The sequence below is a fragment of the Symphalangus syndactylus genome, chromosome 9 (genome assembly GCF_028878055.3).
Source record: "Symphalangus syndactylus isolate Jambi chromosome 9, NHGRI_mSymSyn1-v2.1_pri, whole genome shotgun sequence".
In the NCBI taxonomy this organism is placed as follows: domain Eukaryota; kingdom Metazoa; phylum Chordata; class Mammalia; order Primates; family Hylobatidae; genus Symphalangus; species Symphalangus syndactylus.
The window spans coordinates 118,481,201-118,499,176 of NC_072431.2; the positions used below are offsets into that span (position 1 = coordinate 118,481,201).

Below are 17,976 nucleotides of genomic sequence, written 5' to 3' on the forward strand. Positions count from 1 at the left end.
AAACTGGTTCAACACGGAAATGATCCTCATTGACTAATACATCATCTCACACTTTCATGAGTTCTTCCATTTCAAAGACTCACTTCTCCTATAAGCAGCAGAAGTTGAATCAAAATTTTCAAATGTTTTCAGGAGTGTAAAGAAGCATCGTGTTTACCTGTGCAGGAACTAGTCCTTTACAGATGATCGTTCTGATGTCTCTGTTCATCTATTTATTTAAATATTTATTTATTTAACTATTTTTAAGTTTTAAATTATTTTTTATGTAATATCATGTGTACCTTTACATTGTGGTTAATGTAACAATATATGTTCTTCATATTTAGCCAATATATCAACTTCCTTTTTCATTAAATTTTTACTATACAAAATTTCTTGTGTTTGTTTATTTTTTAAGATTAAATGCCAAGCCTGACTGTACAACCTGACTTGAAAATAGATGATTTAATTAAGTTACCTATCATAATTTTATTCAAGTTATAGAAAAATATATTTTTCTATACCAGGTTATGTGTTGCCTTCAGGATGTAAACGTGAACATAAAAAATATAGTTCTTGTTCTCTTGTGTCTTTGATTTCTGTCAGGAAAGGTTTCTAAAAACAATGATAATGCTGAATTAATATCAGTTATGCTAACTGCTGTAATGTGAGGAATTAAAAAAAACAATGAATTCCTCTTAGCAGAACATAGATTAAGACATGTCTTGAAATAAAAGCAGAGATATTCTCTATAAACTGACTTTCAACATGTAATTGAAAATGTACATTGAAAGTCAGATATATGAGTTTGCAGTTTCCAAGGAATACGGTATCTGGAAGTTCATAACTGGCAATGGAAAGGCCAAAAATGGAGGCTGTCATGTGAGGAGCAAGTGGAGAGGGAAAAAAATACTTAATCTGGATTCTGAGGAACTTCCACTATTAAAGTGGGGGAACAGAAGAGACACAAACAAAACAGAGGTGGAATACCTTAACCTTAGAAGGACGAGAGGGAATGATGATAAAAGTGGATTTAGAAAATAAATGTGCTTAGAAAAAGAATCAATAGACTTATGGAAAATGTGAATTAAAACTGAGCACTATAGCAAGAAAATAGATGGCAGTGCAGAACTTACTGAGAGCTGGATTGATAGAATTAATCAGCAGAAGCCATACTGGGTTAGGTAGAAGAGTGAATCAGAAAAGAAAAATCAAGATAACACATACAGAAAATTGTGAGAAATCTGCCTTTGCAATGGAGGCAAGTAATAAGGTTGGACCCCCCAAAAATGTGGATTATCTTTTATCTGCATAGTGTTTCCTTTTTCAAATTACATGTCACTGAAAAAATTTCATAAATGTGATGCATTGGTAAATCACATTAATACATTTAATATCTTATATATTTAAAGCATAAAATGTAAAATTATTTAGAATAGGAATTGATCATTATTTTGATTAATACTCTGTTACATGTCAGTAAAAACTGACACATTTCTTCCATAAAATAAAATCAGAAACTGGAAAACAGAATCTTTTTCTCAATACTTTAGGAACGGGGAAAGGATTCCCTATTTAATAAATGGTGCTGGGAAAACTGTATAGCCATATGCAGAAAATTGAAACTGGAGCCCTTCCTTACACCTTATACAAAAATTAACTCAAGATGGATTAAAGACTTAAATGTAAAACCCAAAACCATAAAAACCCTAGAAGAAAACGTAGGCAATAGCACTCAGGACATAGGCATGGGCAAAGATTTTATGATGAAATTGCCAAAAGCAACTGCAACAAAAGCTAAAATTGACAAATGGCATCTAATTAGAGAACTTCTGCACAGCAAAATAAACTATCCATCATCAGAGCAAACAGGCAATCCACAGAATGGGAGAAAATTTTTGCAGTCTACCCAATTGACAGAGGTCTAATATCCAGAATGTACAAAGAACTTAAACAAATTTACAAAAACAAAAAGCCCCATCAAAAAGTGGGTGAAGGTTATGAACAGACACTTCTCAAAAGTAGACATTTATGCGGCCAATAATCATGAAAAAAGCTCAACATCACTGATCATTAGAGAAATGCAAATCAAAACCACAATGAAATACCAGCTCATGCCACTCAGAATGGCAATTATTAGAGTCAAAATTAACAGATGCTGGTGAAGCTGTGGAAAAATAGGAAAGCTTTTACACTGTTGGTGGGAATGTAAATTAGTTCAACCATTGTGGAAGGCAGTGTGGCGATTCATCAAGAATCTAGAATCAGAAATACCATTTGACCCAGCAATCCCATTCCTGAGTATATACCCAAAGGAATATAAATCATTCTATTATAAAAATACATGCACGTGTATGTTTATTGCAGCACTATTTACAATAGCAAAGACAGGAAACCAACCCAAATGCCCATCAATGATAGACTGGATTTTAAAAAATTGTGCTTAAAACCTAGGTGACGAGTTGATAGGTGAGGCAAACCACCATGGCACACGTATACCTATGTAAAATATCTGCACGTTCTGCACATGTATCCCGGAACTTAAAGCAAAATTTAAAAAGAAAGTTGGTCAAAATCAGCTGAAAACACAACATGAACCAAGGAAATTCAGAGAGCAGGAGATGGTTGTGTATAATTGAGCAAAAAGGAGATTAATAATAATTAAGGAAATCCTAACACAAAATTTACACATCAGGTATAAATAACAATAACTTATTTTACATTGAAATTCCATTCTGCTTGTATATATTGTTTTTAGGCAGCCTAAAACAACAGAATTCTATCATGAATTCTAGAGAGGCTGAAAAATTGTCTCATCTCATTTCAAAGTCCTACTTATATTCAGTCAGGAAATGGTGGCTTGTATAAATACCTGACAGAGGAGCAGCATCTAGATTGAAGTGCAGAATACACGTGTTGATGGTTAACTGATTCTGGCACCTGGCACATTTGTTTCCCGGCTCTCGGAATTCCAGGGTACACTCCCATATGAAGTTAGTCTCCTAAACTTAAGTAAAGTATACATCTTTGTTGGTTCTGAGAGCTGACACACTTTCCCCTTTCCTCCCTGCTTTTCTGTATCCCATTTCTCACTCCCATATCACATTAGTTTCCTTCCTCTCCCTCTAGTAACGCGCACTGTGCTCTCTTCTTCACTCATCATTAGCCTGCACTGCCTCTTCATACAGCTGTTTTCACTTCTCTTGCGGGTTTTACCCATCACTTTCCCCTTAAGAGTACAAAATCACAAATTAAAGCAGAAGTTCAGTGAAAGTTCTAGGTTTTTCAGAAGCTCTTTTATAAAATACTCTTTTTCCTTTCTTATGATGAATATTTCTGTAAAAAGAGGGAATGTCGCTGTTACAATGACATAATATGAGCTTAGCAAAAAAGGAAATAAAAAGCAGGTTCTGAGACTATTACAACATTTACAGGGAAAGAGAGCCCCCAAGTGGTCAAAGTGCACCAAGACAGCAGCCAAGTCTGTGGAGAGCAGGCTGTTAATGCAGAAGTAGGCCTCCTTCCTGGAAGGAGATTTATCTTCATAGCTAAAAAGAGGCTTTTCCCAAGAAAGAACTGACCCTGGTACCAGAATTAGCCCATTTCCTTAACTTTTGTATCTTGGAGAGAGAAAATATTCCCAGCTTCAGGCAGAACATGTCGTCTTGGGGCAAGGGACAGCTATGGGGAAAGAGAAAGGGTCAGGATACGTCCAGCCCAGCCTCCCCAGGGCCTCCTAACTTATCCCTTCCTCTATGAATTGTGCTAAACTAGGAATTAGAAAAGCCGGCCAATCTGGGTGCAGATCTTCAAGGGAATTTGACTTTTGGTCTCTCTATCAAGGTTGTGGTAGTTTTCATAGATGATATCCTGAAATATATTTTCCAAGGTGTTTGCTTTCTCCGTGTCTTTTTTAAGGATGCAAGTGATTCCTAGATTTGGCCTCTTAATACAATCCTCTTTTTCTTGGAGGTTTTGTTCATGGCTCTTCATTCTTTTTTCTTTATTTTTGTCTGACTGTCTTATTTCAGAGAGCCAGTCTTCAAGTCCTGAGATTCTTTCCTCAGCTTGGTCTATTCTGCTGTTAATACTTGTGATTGCATTGTGAAATTCTTGTAGTGTGTACATCTACTAGGTCTGTTAGGTTCTTTTTCATACTGGTTATTTTGTCTGTCAGCTCCTCTATCCTTTGATTGTGATTCTTAGTTTCCTTGGTTTAGGTTTTATCGTTTTCCTGAATCTCAAAGAAATTCCTTTCTATCCTATTCTGAATTATGTTTCTGTCATTTTAGCTAACTCATTTTGGTTAAGAACCCTTGTTGGAGAACTAGTGTGATTATTTGGAGGACATAAGATGCTCTGTCCATTTGAGTTCCTGCAGTTCTTGCATTGGTTCTTTCTCATCTCTACATATGGGAGTGTAGCTTGAGTTCAATCAATAAACAGACTTCGGTTCTGGATGTGTTCACAGGGCTGCAGCTTTGTGCAGGGTCTTTATTTGCAGCTGACTTGTCTTTGGCTTAATGAGGGTATATTAGTGAGATTTTTTAGCGTTGAAGCTCTGGGCATGATGTAGTAGGTGACTCTTAGGTGCAGTGGTCAGTTGTCAGGCTCTTGCTCAGTCATGTGGCTCCCCTACATTTCCTCACTGTTGCAGCCGTGCTCCGTCTCAATGCTATGAAAGTGTGGGCTCCTCGCCCACTTGAGTGCTGACTGTAGCTTGTATCTTGGCACTCCCAGGCTGCCCACAACAGCTCTGGGGTGATCTCAGGGTTAATGTTTTCTACCCAACTTGGAGGCATCAAAGGAAGGGACCTTAGTAGTAGTTGTAACTGAGGGTCTTTTGCTTGTCTCATGGGGGCTCCACCCCAGAGATGCAGGTGAGCAATCACTTAGTGCAATCAGCGTGGGATGGGGGTGTCTGTGCTGTGGGCCCAAGCCAGGGGTTCCCTGCCTGGTGATGTGAGGAGTGGGTGGTTGACCAATGGGAGAAAGACTGGCCTGCTCTCTTGGGTTGACTGCAGCTTGTTGGAGGTATGGATAAGGCACTTGGGGTCTCTGCTCCTTCATTAGTTCCAAGGTAGCTGGGGTAGTACCACTGCAGAGCCAGTGGTAGACAGGCTTTCTGTTGCCCCTGGGGTCTCCACCTCCAAGAAATGCGAAGCCATGTTAATGGGAGTGTTTAGCCAGAGGGGTGGGGTGGCTGCACTGCTGGTGTAAGTTTGGGGCTTCACTTTTTGGGAAACAGGAGGTGGCAATCTTACCAGGAGGAGAGACTGTTCTCCTCACCATATGGTAACTGCAGCGTGCTGGAAGTTCAGGTGACTGTGGCATGCTATAAGCTTGTAAACAAAGAGCTTCAGACTCTTTGTCTCCTCGCCAGATCCAAGGTAGCAGGAATAAAACTGCTGCTGTGGCAGTGGCAGAGGTAGGATGGCTCTGGGAGCCTCTCCCTAGGGAAACTCCAGGCAACTATCAGTGGATGTGCTCAGCCGTTGGTAGGGTGACTGTTTTGCAGTCACGGGCTGGGGCCCTGCCTCCTGAAGAACAGGGATGGGGATTCCCAGGGAAGAGGGGCTGGACTCCTCTTCGTATGGTGGCTATGATGTGCTGGTGGTGCCATTGTAGTGACTAGGCCCTTTGTTTCTTCTCCAGCCAGAGGGCTGCTGGGGCTGTCCCACTGCAGCAGTAGTGGTGGATGGGTTATGGCTTGACTGTAGCATTTCTTCCTTGGAGAAATGCTGGACTGCCTGATTGAGGTGATGAGGTGGGGGAAGGGTGCCTGAGCTGGAGTCTCTGGTTACGTGGCTCTGTAGAGGTGACAACCAGGAACTGCGTGGAGAACAACTACCTCACTCTTCTGTGAGGTAGTTGCTCTGTTTTGGGGATCTGGAGCAGCCGCTGTTCCCTACAGAGTCTCCAGAGACTGGAGACAGCAAGGGCAAGAGCTGTGAGACATCAAAGATGGCAACCCACCCTTCTCACTGGGAGCTCTGTTCCAGGGAGTTGCAGAGCTGCTATTGGCTTGATAATCCCAGCTGGTGGCTGCAGTTCCAGGCCTGGCAGACCCACCCAGTGAGGAGAGAGGGGATCAGGGACACACATAACACACAGTCTGGCCACTTTTCCATACGGCTGCTGCAATATGCTGGGGGTCCAATCCAGACCATAGTCACCTCACATTTTTCAGTACCTGAAGGTATCAACAGTGAAGGCTATGAAACAGTGAAGATGGGGGCCTGCCCCTCCCTCTGGGAGCAGTCTTCCAGAGAGGTATAACCTGTTGCCTCCTGCAACATACATGCAGGAGGTGGCTGGAGACCCCAGTGGGGATATTCCACCCACTGAGGAGAACCAGCATCAGGGACTCAGGTGATAAAACAGTCTGGCCACTTTTTGGTACAGCAGCTGCGCTGTGCTGGGGGTCTGCTACCACCCCTAGCACAAAAGAATGGCATTTGCAAGAATGGCTAAGGCTGCTAAACAGCAACAATGGCAACCTACCCTTCCCTTTGGAGCGCCATCCCAGGGACATTCGAAACTGTTGTCCACCAGAAAACAGTGGTGGAGGTGACTGGAGACCCCAGTGGAGAGATTCCACCCAGTGAAAAGAAACAGGATTTGGGATCCACGTGAATAAGCAATCTGACTGCTTCTCTGTAGAGCTGCTGGGCTGTGCTGGGTGGCTGCTCCAGTCCCTAGCTGCCTTGGACTCCCTAGAACCCAAAGGCTCCGATAGCTAAGGCTGTGAAACAGCAAAGATGGCAGCCCACACCCTGCCGCTGGGAGCTCCATGTCAGGGAGGTATGAGGCTGCTACCAGTGACTGGCTGGATTCCCAAGCCAGTGGGTCTTACCCTAAGACAGGCTGTGGAAGGTGGGCCTGCCACTTGTCACTACCCAGCCCCCTGGATGAAACCCCTTTACTAGGGGTATGTACAGTGGTCTGGCCTCCTGCGTGGCTGGAGTTATAGCTTCTTTTGTGGGGAGGCCTGGGTATCTAAGGCTCCAGGATACCCACGCACGCCTGAGCAGCTGCTCTGCTAAAATCCTACGCAGCCCTGCGTGTCAGACTGAAGGCCCTGATAGAGTGGGTTCACTAGGAGATCTCCTGACCTGAGGATTGCAAAGATCTGTGGGAGAAGCATGGGACCCCAGGGCTGCTCACTTACTCACCACTTCCCTAGCAGGAGAGGCTCCCCTGGCTCTGTGTCACTCCTGGGTGGGCAGTCGTCCTGCCTTGCTTTGCTCTGTTCTCCATGGGTCAAGTTGTTTTCTTGAGTCCCATTGTGTGTACCAGGATGTTTCAGTTGAAGGTGCTGTATTTACTTGCCCCTTCCATTTCTCTGCATGAGAGTGGCACACACGAGCAGCTTCTAGGTGGCCATCTTGGCCAACCCTGAAAACTATTTGTTTCCAACTATAAGCCATGCATAATAAGAATGCCTTTAGAGAACAGGGAGTCCAAGGTTCATCCCGACCCCAGCTCAGCTAGGCCAGCAGCACCCTCATTTCCCAATGGTCCTCCTGCTTCTTCTACTGGTGTCCCTGGTGCTTTGCATTTGTGGCCCTGTTGGATCTCTGAGTTGTGACCTGCCTCAGAACCATGGCCTACTTAGCAGGAACACCTTGGCACTTTTGGGCCAAATGCGGAGAATCTCCACTTTCTTGTGTCTCAAGGACAGAAGAGACTTCAGGTTCCCCCTGGAGATGTGGATGGCAGCTATTTGCAGAAGGCCCAGGCTGTGTCTGTCCTCTATGAGATGTTTCAGCAGATCTTCAGCCTCTTCCCCACAGAGCGCTCCTCTGCTGCCTGGAACATGACCCTCCTGGACCAGCTCCACATTGGACTTCATCCGCAGCTAGAATGCCTGGAGTCTTGCTTAGGGCAGGCAACAGGAGAGGAAGAATCTGTGGGGGTGATTGGGGCCCTACACTGACCTTGAGGAGGGACTTCCAGGGAATCCATGGGAATCCAGAGAATCTACCTGAAAGAGAAGAAATACAGTGACTGTGCTTGGGAGGTTGTCAGAGTGGAATCATGAAATCCTTCTCTTCATCAACAAACTTGCAAGGACTGAGAAGTAAGGATGAAGACCTGGGGTCTGCTTTAGTCTTTCTTGTTTTCTTCCTCTTCCTAGCTATCTGTTTATTCTTTTTCTAGTTCCTTAACTTGTAAAGTTAGTTCATTGGTTTGAGGTCTTTCTTCTTTTTTAATATAAGCTTTTACAACTTTCAATTTCCCCTTTAGCTCCGTTTTCACTGCATCACATACGTTTTGGTAGGTTCTGTTTTCATTTTCATCTGTCTCAAGATATTTTCTAAGTTCCCTTCTGGTCATTCTTTTTTTTTTAACTATAAGTTCTAGGGTACATGTGCACAATGCGCAGTTATGTTACATAGGTATACATGTGCCATATTGGTTTGCTGAACCCATTAACTTGTCATTTACATTAGGTACTTCTCCTCTTACATGTTTATCACATTTAGACATACATTTGTTTTCTTTTTGTTCCCATAAATTAAGATGAAAAATCAGACCACTTTTACCTTCTAGGAAAAGTGAAGTGAGAAATACAAATATATCTGTTGTTGTGAATGCCACACAGAACCATTGTATAGTCCATTTAAAAAATTGTATTTATATTATTTCATTAACACTAACCTGAATATGAAAATGAAAGAAATCAAAGTATAGAAAAACAAATTTTCACAGTAAAATACAACATAAAAAATGAATATGCAAAAATTCCCAATACAATCTCAAGTGAACAAAGAAAAAATACTCTCTCCCCCAGTGTTTCAAAGACTAAGAATAATAACTTGGGCAAAACTGCCCTGTATTCTCAGGGTCTACTAAAAGGATGAGCCAAAATTCAATAAAAATGTGTTGACTGGATAAACTACTAAATCAATATACAAAATATACATTTCTGAAATGAAGGCTGTTCTATTATTGGAACCCCTGTGCACATTTCACAATATAGAATATTTTAATTGTTCAATGATATAAAGGATTTTAGTGAGTCATTTAAAATAGTGAACAATAAAATGTGTTTGGTTATTTTCTAAAATTGATCCATTCAATAATCTCTACCTTTATATAAACAGGCTGATTTTCTACCAGTGTCATCTAAAGATTATCACGTGATTTGAAGCTGAAATTTATAAGTGATGGAAAAATGATGTCACAAGTATTTACCGTTCACATATACATTCTGGGGATTTGATCCAGGGAACGAAAGCTGTGGGATTATTTGGGGGACAGAGGCTATTATTCCCTACTTTTGGGAATGGTAAATTGTCTGATACCTATAAACTGTGTGAATTGGAGAGTTTGAATTTCGATATGTGACTCTGTATTTGACAGCAGGCTAGTTATTTTCTATTATAACAAAGTAGAGGACAGATTAGAGATGAAGTCATAAATAGTTAATATGGTGCCAGGCAAAGGATGATATTATGCTGCTCTTGCAATTTGAATCCCCAGATCTACATGCACCTTAAAAAAACTAGAACCCCAGTGGTTTTATCAGTAAACTAAATGGGCGTTACTGAATTTCAGTAAAAGCTGAATGGAAATTTTTGTCATTGTCTATTACAATCCCAGCAAATATGGCCATGATGAAGCAATATAGCTTCATTCTTGAACACTTTCCAGAAGAAAAAATAAGAAACTAGTAAAAACTCCACTTACTAAATAGCTGATTTGCTAAAGCAGACCTCATTCCATTTAAGGACTCAGCATCCATAGGGCCGAGGCAAACTAACTTCTTATGCAAAAAAAAAAAAAAAAGGTAGAGCCAGAGCTCAGGACCATTCTGAAAGTTAATTCTTTGCATAATAATATTCAATATTTATAAATTTATGAATTTAGAACAAAGATGGTCTTTTTTATTTCATAAGAATTGACTTGGATAGGAACTTCTGAAAATCTTTACGGAATTTGGACTTCAATAAAAAATGCCAAAAATGATTTAATTGATAATATTTTCTAAGTCAATATGTTTATTGGAACGATACTTCTAAGAATACAAAAATTAGTTCTCATAGTATAAACAAATCTGAGATATTACAATAGTTTGTGACTCTCCAACAACTCTATCCAACAAAATTTCACTGCTTAATATACGTCTTTCTCGTTGGGTTCTCTTGTGTATGATATGAGAAACACTGGTATTGAGTTCATGAAGATAAACAAAATATTTGCAAGATCAGTGTTAGAAACCTATGGCAAATAGATGACTGTGATTGGAGGACTTTTTGTCCATTTTTTGCTGGATCTTAAAGTCTTATCACAATATGTGGCTATAACATGCATACCTTTGGGCTGCCATTGACTATCTTATGGTTATTAGTTATGTTTGATCCTCAGTTCTTCAGGATGTTTTGTAGACTTTGAGAATTAAATGCAAATAGCTTATATGATTTATTTCTACTAAAGTTATTCAACACATCTATATTTATGTCAAGTGCTGAAAAGAAAAGTGTTGGCAATACCTGGATGAATACTGCAGCTAGTGAAGTTTACAAATTATTTTCTCATATAAAGCAAAATTCAAAGCTTCATACACTATGAGAAAATTTTTTAAAAAGTATTGATTCATATTTTTAGCAGTTTTGAATGATTATGTAATTACATTCATATTATTAATGTGTATTTATATAGATTTTTATTTTGCATATGTACTTTGATACAAAATTTACATGAACAAATTACATTAAAAGTTATTCCACAAATATCAAATTAAGCCAAATGTCAACAGCTTTTAAACTTAGGTTTTAGTTTAACTTTTCTGTCATTCTTAACTTTACACTGAATAAAAAGAGCGAACTTTATAGTTTTTACCTGTGAAGTAGAGGTATACATAGTATACATAAATAGATATGCCAAATCTGTGTTATTAAAATTCCATGAAGATTTCAATTAGAAAAAAATACCACAAAAGGCTTGAGTGCAGGGGAAAAATAGGCAATAATGAAAAAAAATGAACAACATTTTTAAACACATGTAGAGAGTGCATAAAGAAAGCAAAAACAGAGACAGAAAGTAAAACTAGGGCATTTAGAAAATGGAAATTAGTATGTTCACTATTTAAGACCTATGCACAGAGCAAAGTCTTCAGAAAACCTAGAGGCCAAGGTTCAAGGTTACCCACCTCAAGTAGCCTAGCAATATTTGCAACATCCCGATGGCCCTGTCCTTTTCTTTACTGATGGCCGTGGTGGTGCTCAGCTACAACTCCATCTGCTGTCTGGGCTGTGATCTGCCTCAGACCCACAGCCTGGGTAATAGGAGGGCCTTGATATTCCTGGCACAAATGAGAAGAATCTCTCCTTTCTCCTGCCTGAAGGACAGACATGATTTCAGATTCCCCCAGGAAGAGATTGATGGCAACCAGTTCCAGAAGGCTCAAGCCATCTCTGTCCTCCATGAGATGATCCAGCAGACCTTCAATCTCTTCAGCACAAAGGACTCATCTGCTGCTTGGGAACAGAGCCTCCTAGAAAAATTTTCCACTGAACTTTACCAGCAATTAAATGACCTGGAAGCCTGTGTGATACAGGAGGTTGGGGTGGAAGAGACTCCCCTGATGAATGAGGACTCCATCCTGGCTGTGAGGAAATACTTCCAAAGAATCACTCTTTATCTCACAGAGAAGAAATACAGCCCTTGTGCCTGGGAGGTTGTCAGAGCAGAAATCATGAGATCCTTCTCTTTTTCAACAAACTTGCAAAAAGGATTAAGGAAGAAGGATTGAAAACTGGTTCAACAGGGAAATGATCCTCATTGACTAATACATCATCTCACACTTTCATGAGTTCTTCCATTTCAAAGACTCACTTCTCCTATAACCACGACGACTTGAATCAAAATTTTCAAACGTTTTCAGTAGTGTAAAGAAGCATTGTGTTTACCTGTGCAGGCACTAGTCCTTTACAGATGACCATGCTGATGTCTCTGTTTATTTATTTATTTATTTATTTAACTATTTTTAAGATTTAAATATTTTTTTATGTAGTATCATGTGTACCTTTACATTGTGATTAATGTAATAATATATGTTCTTCATATTTAGCCAATATATTAATTTTTTTCATTAAATTTTTACTATACAAATTTCCTTGTGTTTGTTTATTCTTTAAGATAAAATGCCAAGCCTGACTGTACAAACCAACTTAAAAATTGATGATTTAATTAAGTTACCTATCATAATTTTATTCAAGTTATGAAAAAATACATTTTTCTGCACCTGTTTATATGTTGCCTTCAGGATATAAACGTGAACATAAAAAATACAGTCCCTGTTCTCTTGTATCTTTGAGTTTTGTCAGGAGAGAAATCTAAAAACAATAATAATGCTGAATTAATATCAGTTATGCTAACTTCTATAATGTGAGGAAGTAAAAAAACAATGAATTCCTCTTAGCAGAAGGTAGATTGAGACATATCTGGAAATAAAAGCAGAGGTGTTCTCTGTAAACTGACTTTCAACGTGTAATTGAAAATGCACATTGCAAGTCAGATATATGAGTTGGCAGTTTCCAAGGAATACGGTATCGGGAAGTTCAGAACTGGCAATGCAAAGGCCTAAAATGAAGGCTGTCATGTGGGGAGCAAGCGGAGAGGGAAAAAAAAGACTTAAACTGGATTCTGAGGACCTTCCACCATTAAAGTTGGGGAACAGAAGAGACAGAAAGAAAACAGAGGTGGAATACCTTAACATTAGAAGGACAAGAGGGAATGGTGAGAAAAGTGTATTTAGAAAATAAATGTGCTTAGAAAAAGAATCAATAGACTTATGGAAAATGTGAATTAAAACTGAGCACTACAACAAGAAAATAGATGACAATGCAGAACTTACTGAGAGCTGGATTGATAGAATTAATCAGCAAAAGCCATACTGCGGTAAGTAGAAGAGTGAATCAGAAAAGAAAAATCAAGATAACACATATAGAAAATTGTGTGAGATCTGCCTTTGCAATGGAGGCAAGTAATAAGGTTGGACCCCCCAAAAATGTGGATTATCTTTTATCTGCATAGTGTTTCCTTTTTCAAAATACATGTCAATGAATAAATTTCATAAATGTGATACATTGGTAAATCATATTAATACATTTAATATTTTATGTATTTAAAGCATAAAATATAAAATTATTTACAATAGTAATTGATCATTATTTTGATTAATACTCTGTTACATGTCAGTAAAAACTGACATATTTCTTTCATAAAATAAAATCGGAAACTGGAAAAGAGATCTCTTTCTCAATACTTTAGGAACGGGGAATGGATTCCCTATTTAATAAATGGTGCTGGGAAAACTGGATGGCCATATGCAGAAAACTGAAACTGGACCCCTTCCTTACACCTTATACAAAAATTAACTCAAGTTGGATTAACCACTTAAATGTAAAACCCAAAACCACAAAAACGCTAGAGGAATACATAGGCAATAGTATTCAGGACATCGGCATGGGCAAAGATTTTATGATGAAATTGCCAAAAGCAACTGCAACCAAAGCTAAAATTGAAAAATGGCATCTAACGGAAGAGCTTCTGCACAGCAAAAGAAACTATCAATCATCAGGGCGAACAGGCAACATTAAGAATAGGAGAAAATTTTCGCAGTCTACCCAACTGACAGAGGTCTAATATCCAGAATGTACAAAGAACTTAAACAAATTTACAAAAAAAAAAGCCCCATCAAAAAGTGGTCAAAGGACATGAACAGACACTTCTCAAAAGCAGACATTTATGTGGCCAATAAACATGAAAAAAGCTCAACATCACTGATCATTAGAGAAATGAAAATCAAAACCACAATGAGATACCATCTCATGTCACTCAGAATGGCGATTACTAAAAAGTCAGGAAACAACAGATGCTGGTGAAGCTGTGTAAAAATAAGCTTTTACACTGTTGGTGGGAATGTAAATTAGTTCAACCATTGTGGAAGACAGTGTGGCGATTCATCAAGGATCTAGAACCAGAAATACCATTTGACCCAGCAATCCCATTCCTGAGTATATACCCAAAGGAATATAAATCATTCTATTATGAAAATACATGCACGTGGATGTTTATTGCAACAATATTTACAATAGCAAAGACAGGAAACCAACCCAAATGCCCATCAATGATAGACTGGATTTAAAAAACTGTGCTTCAATTTTTTTAATCCTACAGAAGCTGTAGGATTATTTGGGGGACAGAGGCTATTATTCCCTACTTTTGGGAATAGTAAATTGTCTGTTTCCATAAACTGTGTGAATTGGAGAGTTTGAATTTAGATATGTGACTCTGTATTTGACACCAGGCTGGTTATTTTCTATTATAACAAAGTAGAGGGCACATTAGAAATGAAGTCATAAATAGTTAATATAGTGCTAGGCAAAGGATGATATTATGCTGCTGTTGCAACTTGAATCCCCAGATCTACATGCACCTTAAAAAAACTAGAACCCCAGCAGTTTTAGCAGTAAACTAAATGGGCGTTACTGATTTTCAGTAAAAGCTGAATGGAAATTTTTGTGATTGTCTATTACAATCCCAAATATAGCCATGATGAAGAAAAATAGATTAATTCTTGAACACTTTCCAGTAGAAGAAAAAATGAGAAACTAGTAAAACCTCCACTTACTAAATAGCTGATTTGCTAAAGCAGACCTCATTCCATTTAAGGACTCAGTATCTATAGGGCTGAGGCAAACTAACTGCCAGAGTTCAGGAACACTCTGAAAGTTAATTCTTTACATAATAATATTCAATATTTATGAATTTATGAATTTAGAACAAAGATGGTCTTCTTTATTTGGTAAGTATTGACTTGGATAGGAACTTCTGAAAACCTTTAGGGAATTTGAACTTCAACGAAAAATGCCAAAAATGATTTAATTGATAATATTTTCTAAGTCACATATGTTTATTGGAATGATACTTCTAAGGGTACAAAAATTAGTTCTCATAGTATAAACAAATCTGACATATTACAATTGTTTGTGACTCTCCAACAACTCTATCCAACAAAATTTCATTGCTTAATATACATCTTTCTCACTGGGTTCTCCTGTGTATGATATGAGAAACACTGGTATTGAGTTCATGAAGATAAACAAAATATTTGCAAGATCAATGTGACAAACCTATGGCAAATAGATGACTGTGATTGGAGGACTTTTTGTCCATTTTTTGCTGGATCTTAAAGTCTTACCACAATATGTGGCTTTAACCTGCATACCTTTGGGCTGCCATTGACTATCTTATGGTTATTAGTTATGTTTGATCCTCAGTTCTTCAGGATGTTTTGTAGACTTTGAGAATTAAATGCAAATAGCTTACATTATATGATTTATTTCTACTACAGTTATTCAATACATCAGTACTTATGTCAAGTGCTGAAAAGAAAAAAGTGTTGGCAATATCTGGATGAATACTGCAGCTAGTGAAGTTTACAAATTATTTTCTCATATAAAGCAAAATTCAAAGCTTCATACACTATGAGAAAAATTTTAAAAAATTATTGATTCATATTTTTGGCAGTTTTGAATGATTAGGTATGTAATTACATTCATATTATTAATGTGTATTATACAGATTTTTCTTTTGCATATGTACTTTGATACAACAAAATTTACATGAACAAATTAAATTAATAGTTATTCCACAAATATACTTATCGAATTAAGTTAAATGTCAATAGCTTTTAAACTTAGGTTTTAGTTTAACTTTTCTGTCATTCTTAACTTTACTTTGAATAAAAAGAGCAAACTTTATAGTTTTTATCTGTGAAGTAGAGGTATACATAGTATACATAAATAGATACGCCAAATCTGTGTTATTAAAATTCCATGAAGATTTCAATTGGAAAAAAAATACCATAAAAGGCTTTGAGTGCAGGGGAAAAATAGGCAATGATGAAAAAAAAATGAAAAACATTTTAAACACATATAGAGAGTGCATAAAGAAAGCAAAAACAGAGATAGAAAGTAAAACTAGGGCATTTAGAAAATGGAAATTAGTATGTTCACTATTTAAGACCTATGCACAGAGCAAAGTCTTCAGAAAACCTAAAGGCCAAGGTTCAAGGTTACCCACCTCAAGTAGCCTAGCAATATTTGCAACATCCCAATGGCCCTGTCCTTTTCTTTACTGATGGCCATGGTGGTGCTCAGCTACAAATCCATCTGCTGTCTGGGCTGTGATCTGCCTCAGACCCACAGCCTGGGTAATAGGAGGGCCTTGATACTCCTGGCACAAATGGGAAGAATCTCTCCTTTCTCCTGCCTGAAGGACAGACATGATTTCAGATTCCCCCAGGAGGAGTTTGATGGCAACCAGTTCCAGAAGGCTCAAGCCATCTCTGTCCTCCATGAGATGATCCAGCAGACCTTCAACCTCTTCAGCACAAAGGACTCATCTGCTGCTTGGGAACAGAGTCTCCTAGAAAAATTTTTCACTGAACTTTACCAGCAACTGAATGACCTGGAAGCCTGTGTGATACAGGAGGTTGGGGTGGAAGAGACTCCCCTGATGAATGAGGACTCCATCCTTGCTGTTAGGAAATACTTCCAAAGAATCACTCTTTATCTCACAGAGAAGAAATACAGCCCTTGTGCCTGGGAGGTTGTCAGAGCAGAAATCATGAGATCCTTCTCTTTTTCAACAAACTTGCAAAAAAGATTAAGGAGGAAGGATTGAAAACTGGTTCAAAATGGGAATGAACCTCATTGACTATTGTATTATCTCACACTTTCATGAGTTCTTCCATTTCAAAGACTCATTTCTCATATAACCACCATGAGTTGAATCAAAATTTTCAAATGTTTTCAGTAGTGTAAAGAAGCATCGTGTTTACCTGTGCAGGCACTAGTTCTTTACAGATGACCATGCTGATGTCTCTGTTCATCTATTTATTTAAATATTTATTTATTTAATTATTTTTAAGATTTAAATTATTTTTATGTAAGACCATGTGTACCTTCACATTGTGGTTAATGTAACAATATGTGTTCTTCATATTTAGCCAATATATTAATTTCCTTTTTCATTAAATTTTTACCACACAAAATTTCTTGTGTTTGTTTATTCTTTAAGATAGAATGCCAAGCCTGACTGTACAACCTGACTTAAAAATAGATGATTTAATTAAGTTACTTGTCATAATTTTATTCAAGTTATAAAAAATACATTTTTCTCTACCTGATTATATGTTGCCTTCAGGATATAAACGTGAACATAAAAAATACAGTCCCTGTTCTCTTATATCTTTGATTTTTGACAGGAAAGAAATCTAAAAACAATAATAATGCTGAATTAATATCAGTTATGCTAACTGCTATAATATGAGGAAGTAAAAAAACAACGAATTCCTCTTAGCAGAAGGTAGATTGAGACATATCTGGAAATAAAAGCAGAGATATTCTCTGTAAACTGACTTTCAACATGTAATTGAAAATATACATTGCCAGTCAGATATATAAGTTTGCAGTTTCCAAGGAATACGATATCTGGAAGTTCAGAACTGGCAATGGAAAGGCCAAAAATGAAGGCTGTCATGTGGGGAGCAAGTGGAGAGGGAAAAAAAGACTTCAACTGGATTCTGAGGACCTTCCACTATTAAAGTGGGGGAACAGAAGAGACCCAAAGAAAACAGAGGTGGAATACCTTAACTTTAGAAGGATGAGAGGGAATAGTGATAAAAGTGGATTTAGAAAATAAATGTGCTTAGAAAAAGAATCAATAGACTTATGGAAAATGTGAATTAAAGCTGAACACAACAGCAAGAAAATAGATGGCAATGCAGAGCTTAATGAGAGCTGGATTGATAGAATTAATCAGCAGAAGCCATATTGGGGTAAGTAGAAGAGTGAATTAGAAAAGAAAAATCAAGATAACACATATAGAAAATTGTGAGAGATCTGCCGTTGCAATGCAGGCAAGTAATAAGGTTGGACCCCCCAAAAATGTGGATTATCTTTTATCAGCATAGTGTTT

At 38.1% G+C, this 17,976-nt stretch overlaps 2 protein-coding genes and 1 pseudogene across 2 annotated transcripts; all 3 read left to right on the forward strand.

Moving 5' to 3' along the window:
* The first annotated feature begins 7,496 nt into the window (after window positions 1-7,496).
* LOC129490768 (interferon omega-1-like) lies at window positions 7,497-9,134 on the forward strand (annotated as a pseudogene).
* A 1,980-nt stretch (window positions 9,135-11,114) lies between these two features.
* LOC129490336 (interferon alpha-10-like) lies at window positions 11,115-12,141 on the forward strand. The gene has a single exon (XM_055294098.1). The coding sequence runs from the start codon at window positions 11,171-11,173 to the stop codon at window positions 11,738-11,740; it is 570 nt and encodes a 189-aa protein (XP_055150073.1). The 5' UTR covers window positions 11,115-11,170; the 3' UTR covers window positions 11,741-12,141.
* A 3,920-nt stretch (window positions 12,142-16,061) lies between these two features.
* LOC129490338 (interferon alpha-10) lies at window positions 16,062-17,046 on the forward strand. Its single transcript, XM_055294100.1, has one exon. The coding sequence runs from the start codon at window positions 16,111-16,113 to the stop codon at window positions 16,678-16,680; it is 570 nt and encodes a 189-aa protein (XP_055150075.1). The 5' UTR covers window positions 16,062-16,110; the 3' UTR covers window positions 16,681-17,046.
* The last annotated feature ends 930 nt before the right edge of the window (window positions 17,047-17,976 follow it).

Coding starts and splice junctions, on each gene's coding strand:
- LOC129490336 (XM_055294098.1), top strand. CDS start 11,171: ATGGCCCTGTCCTTTTCTTTACTGATGGCCGTGGTGGTGCTCAGCTAC.
- LOC129490338 (XM_055294100.1), top strand. CDS start 16,111: ATGGCCCTGTCCTTTTCTTTACTGATGGCCATGGTGGTGCTCAGCTAC.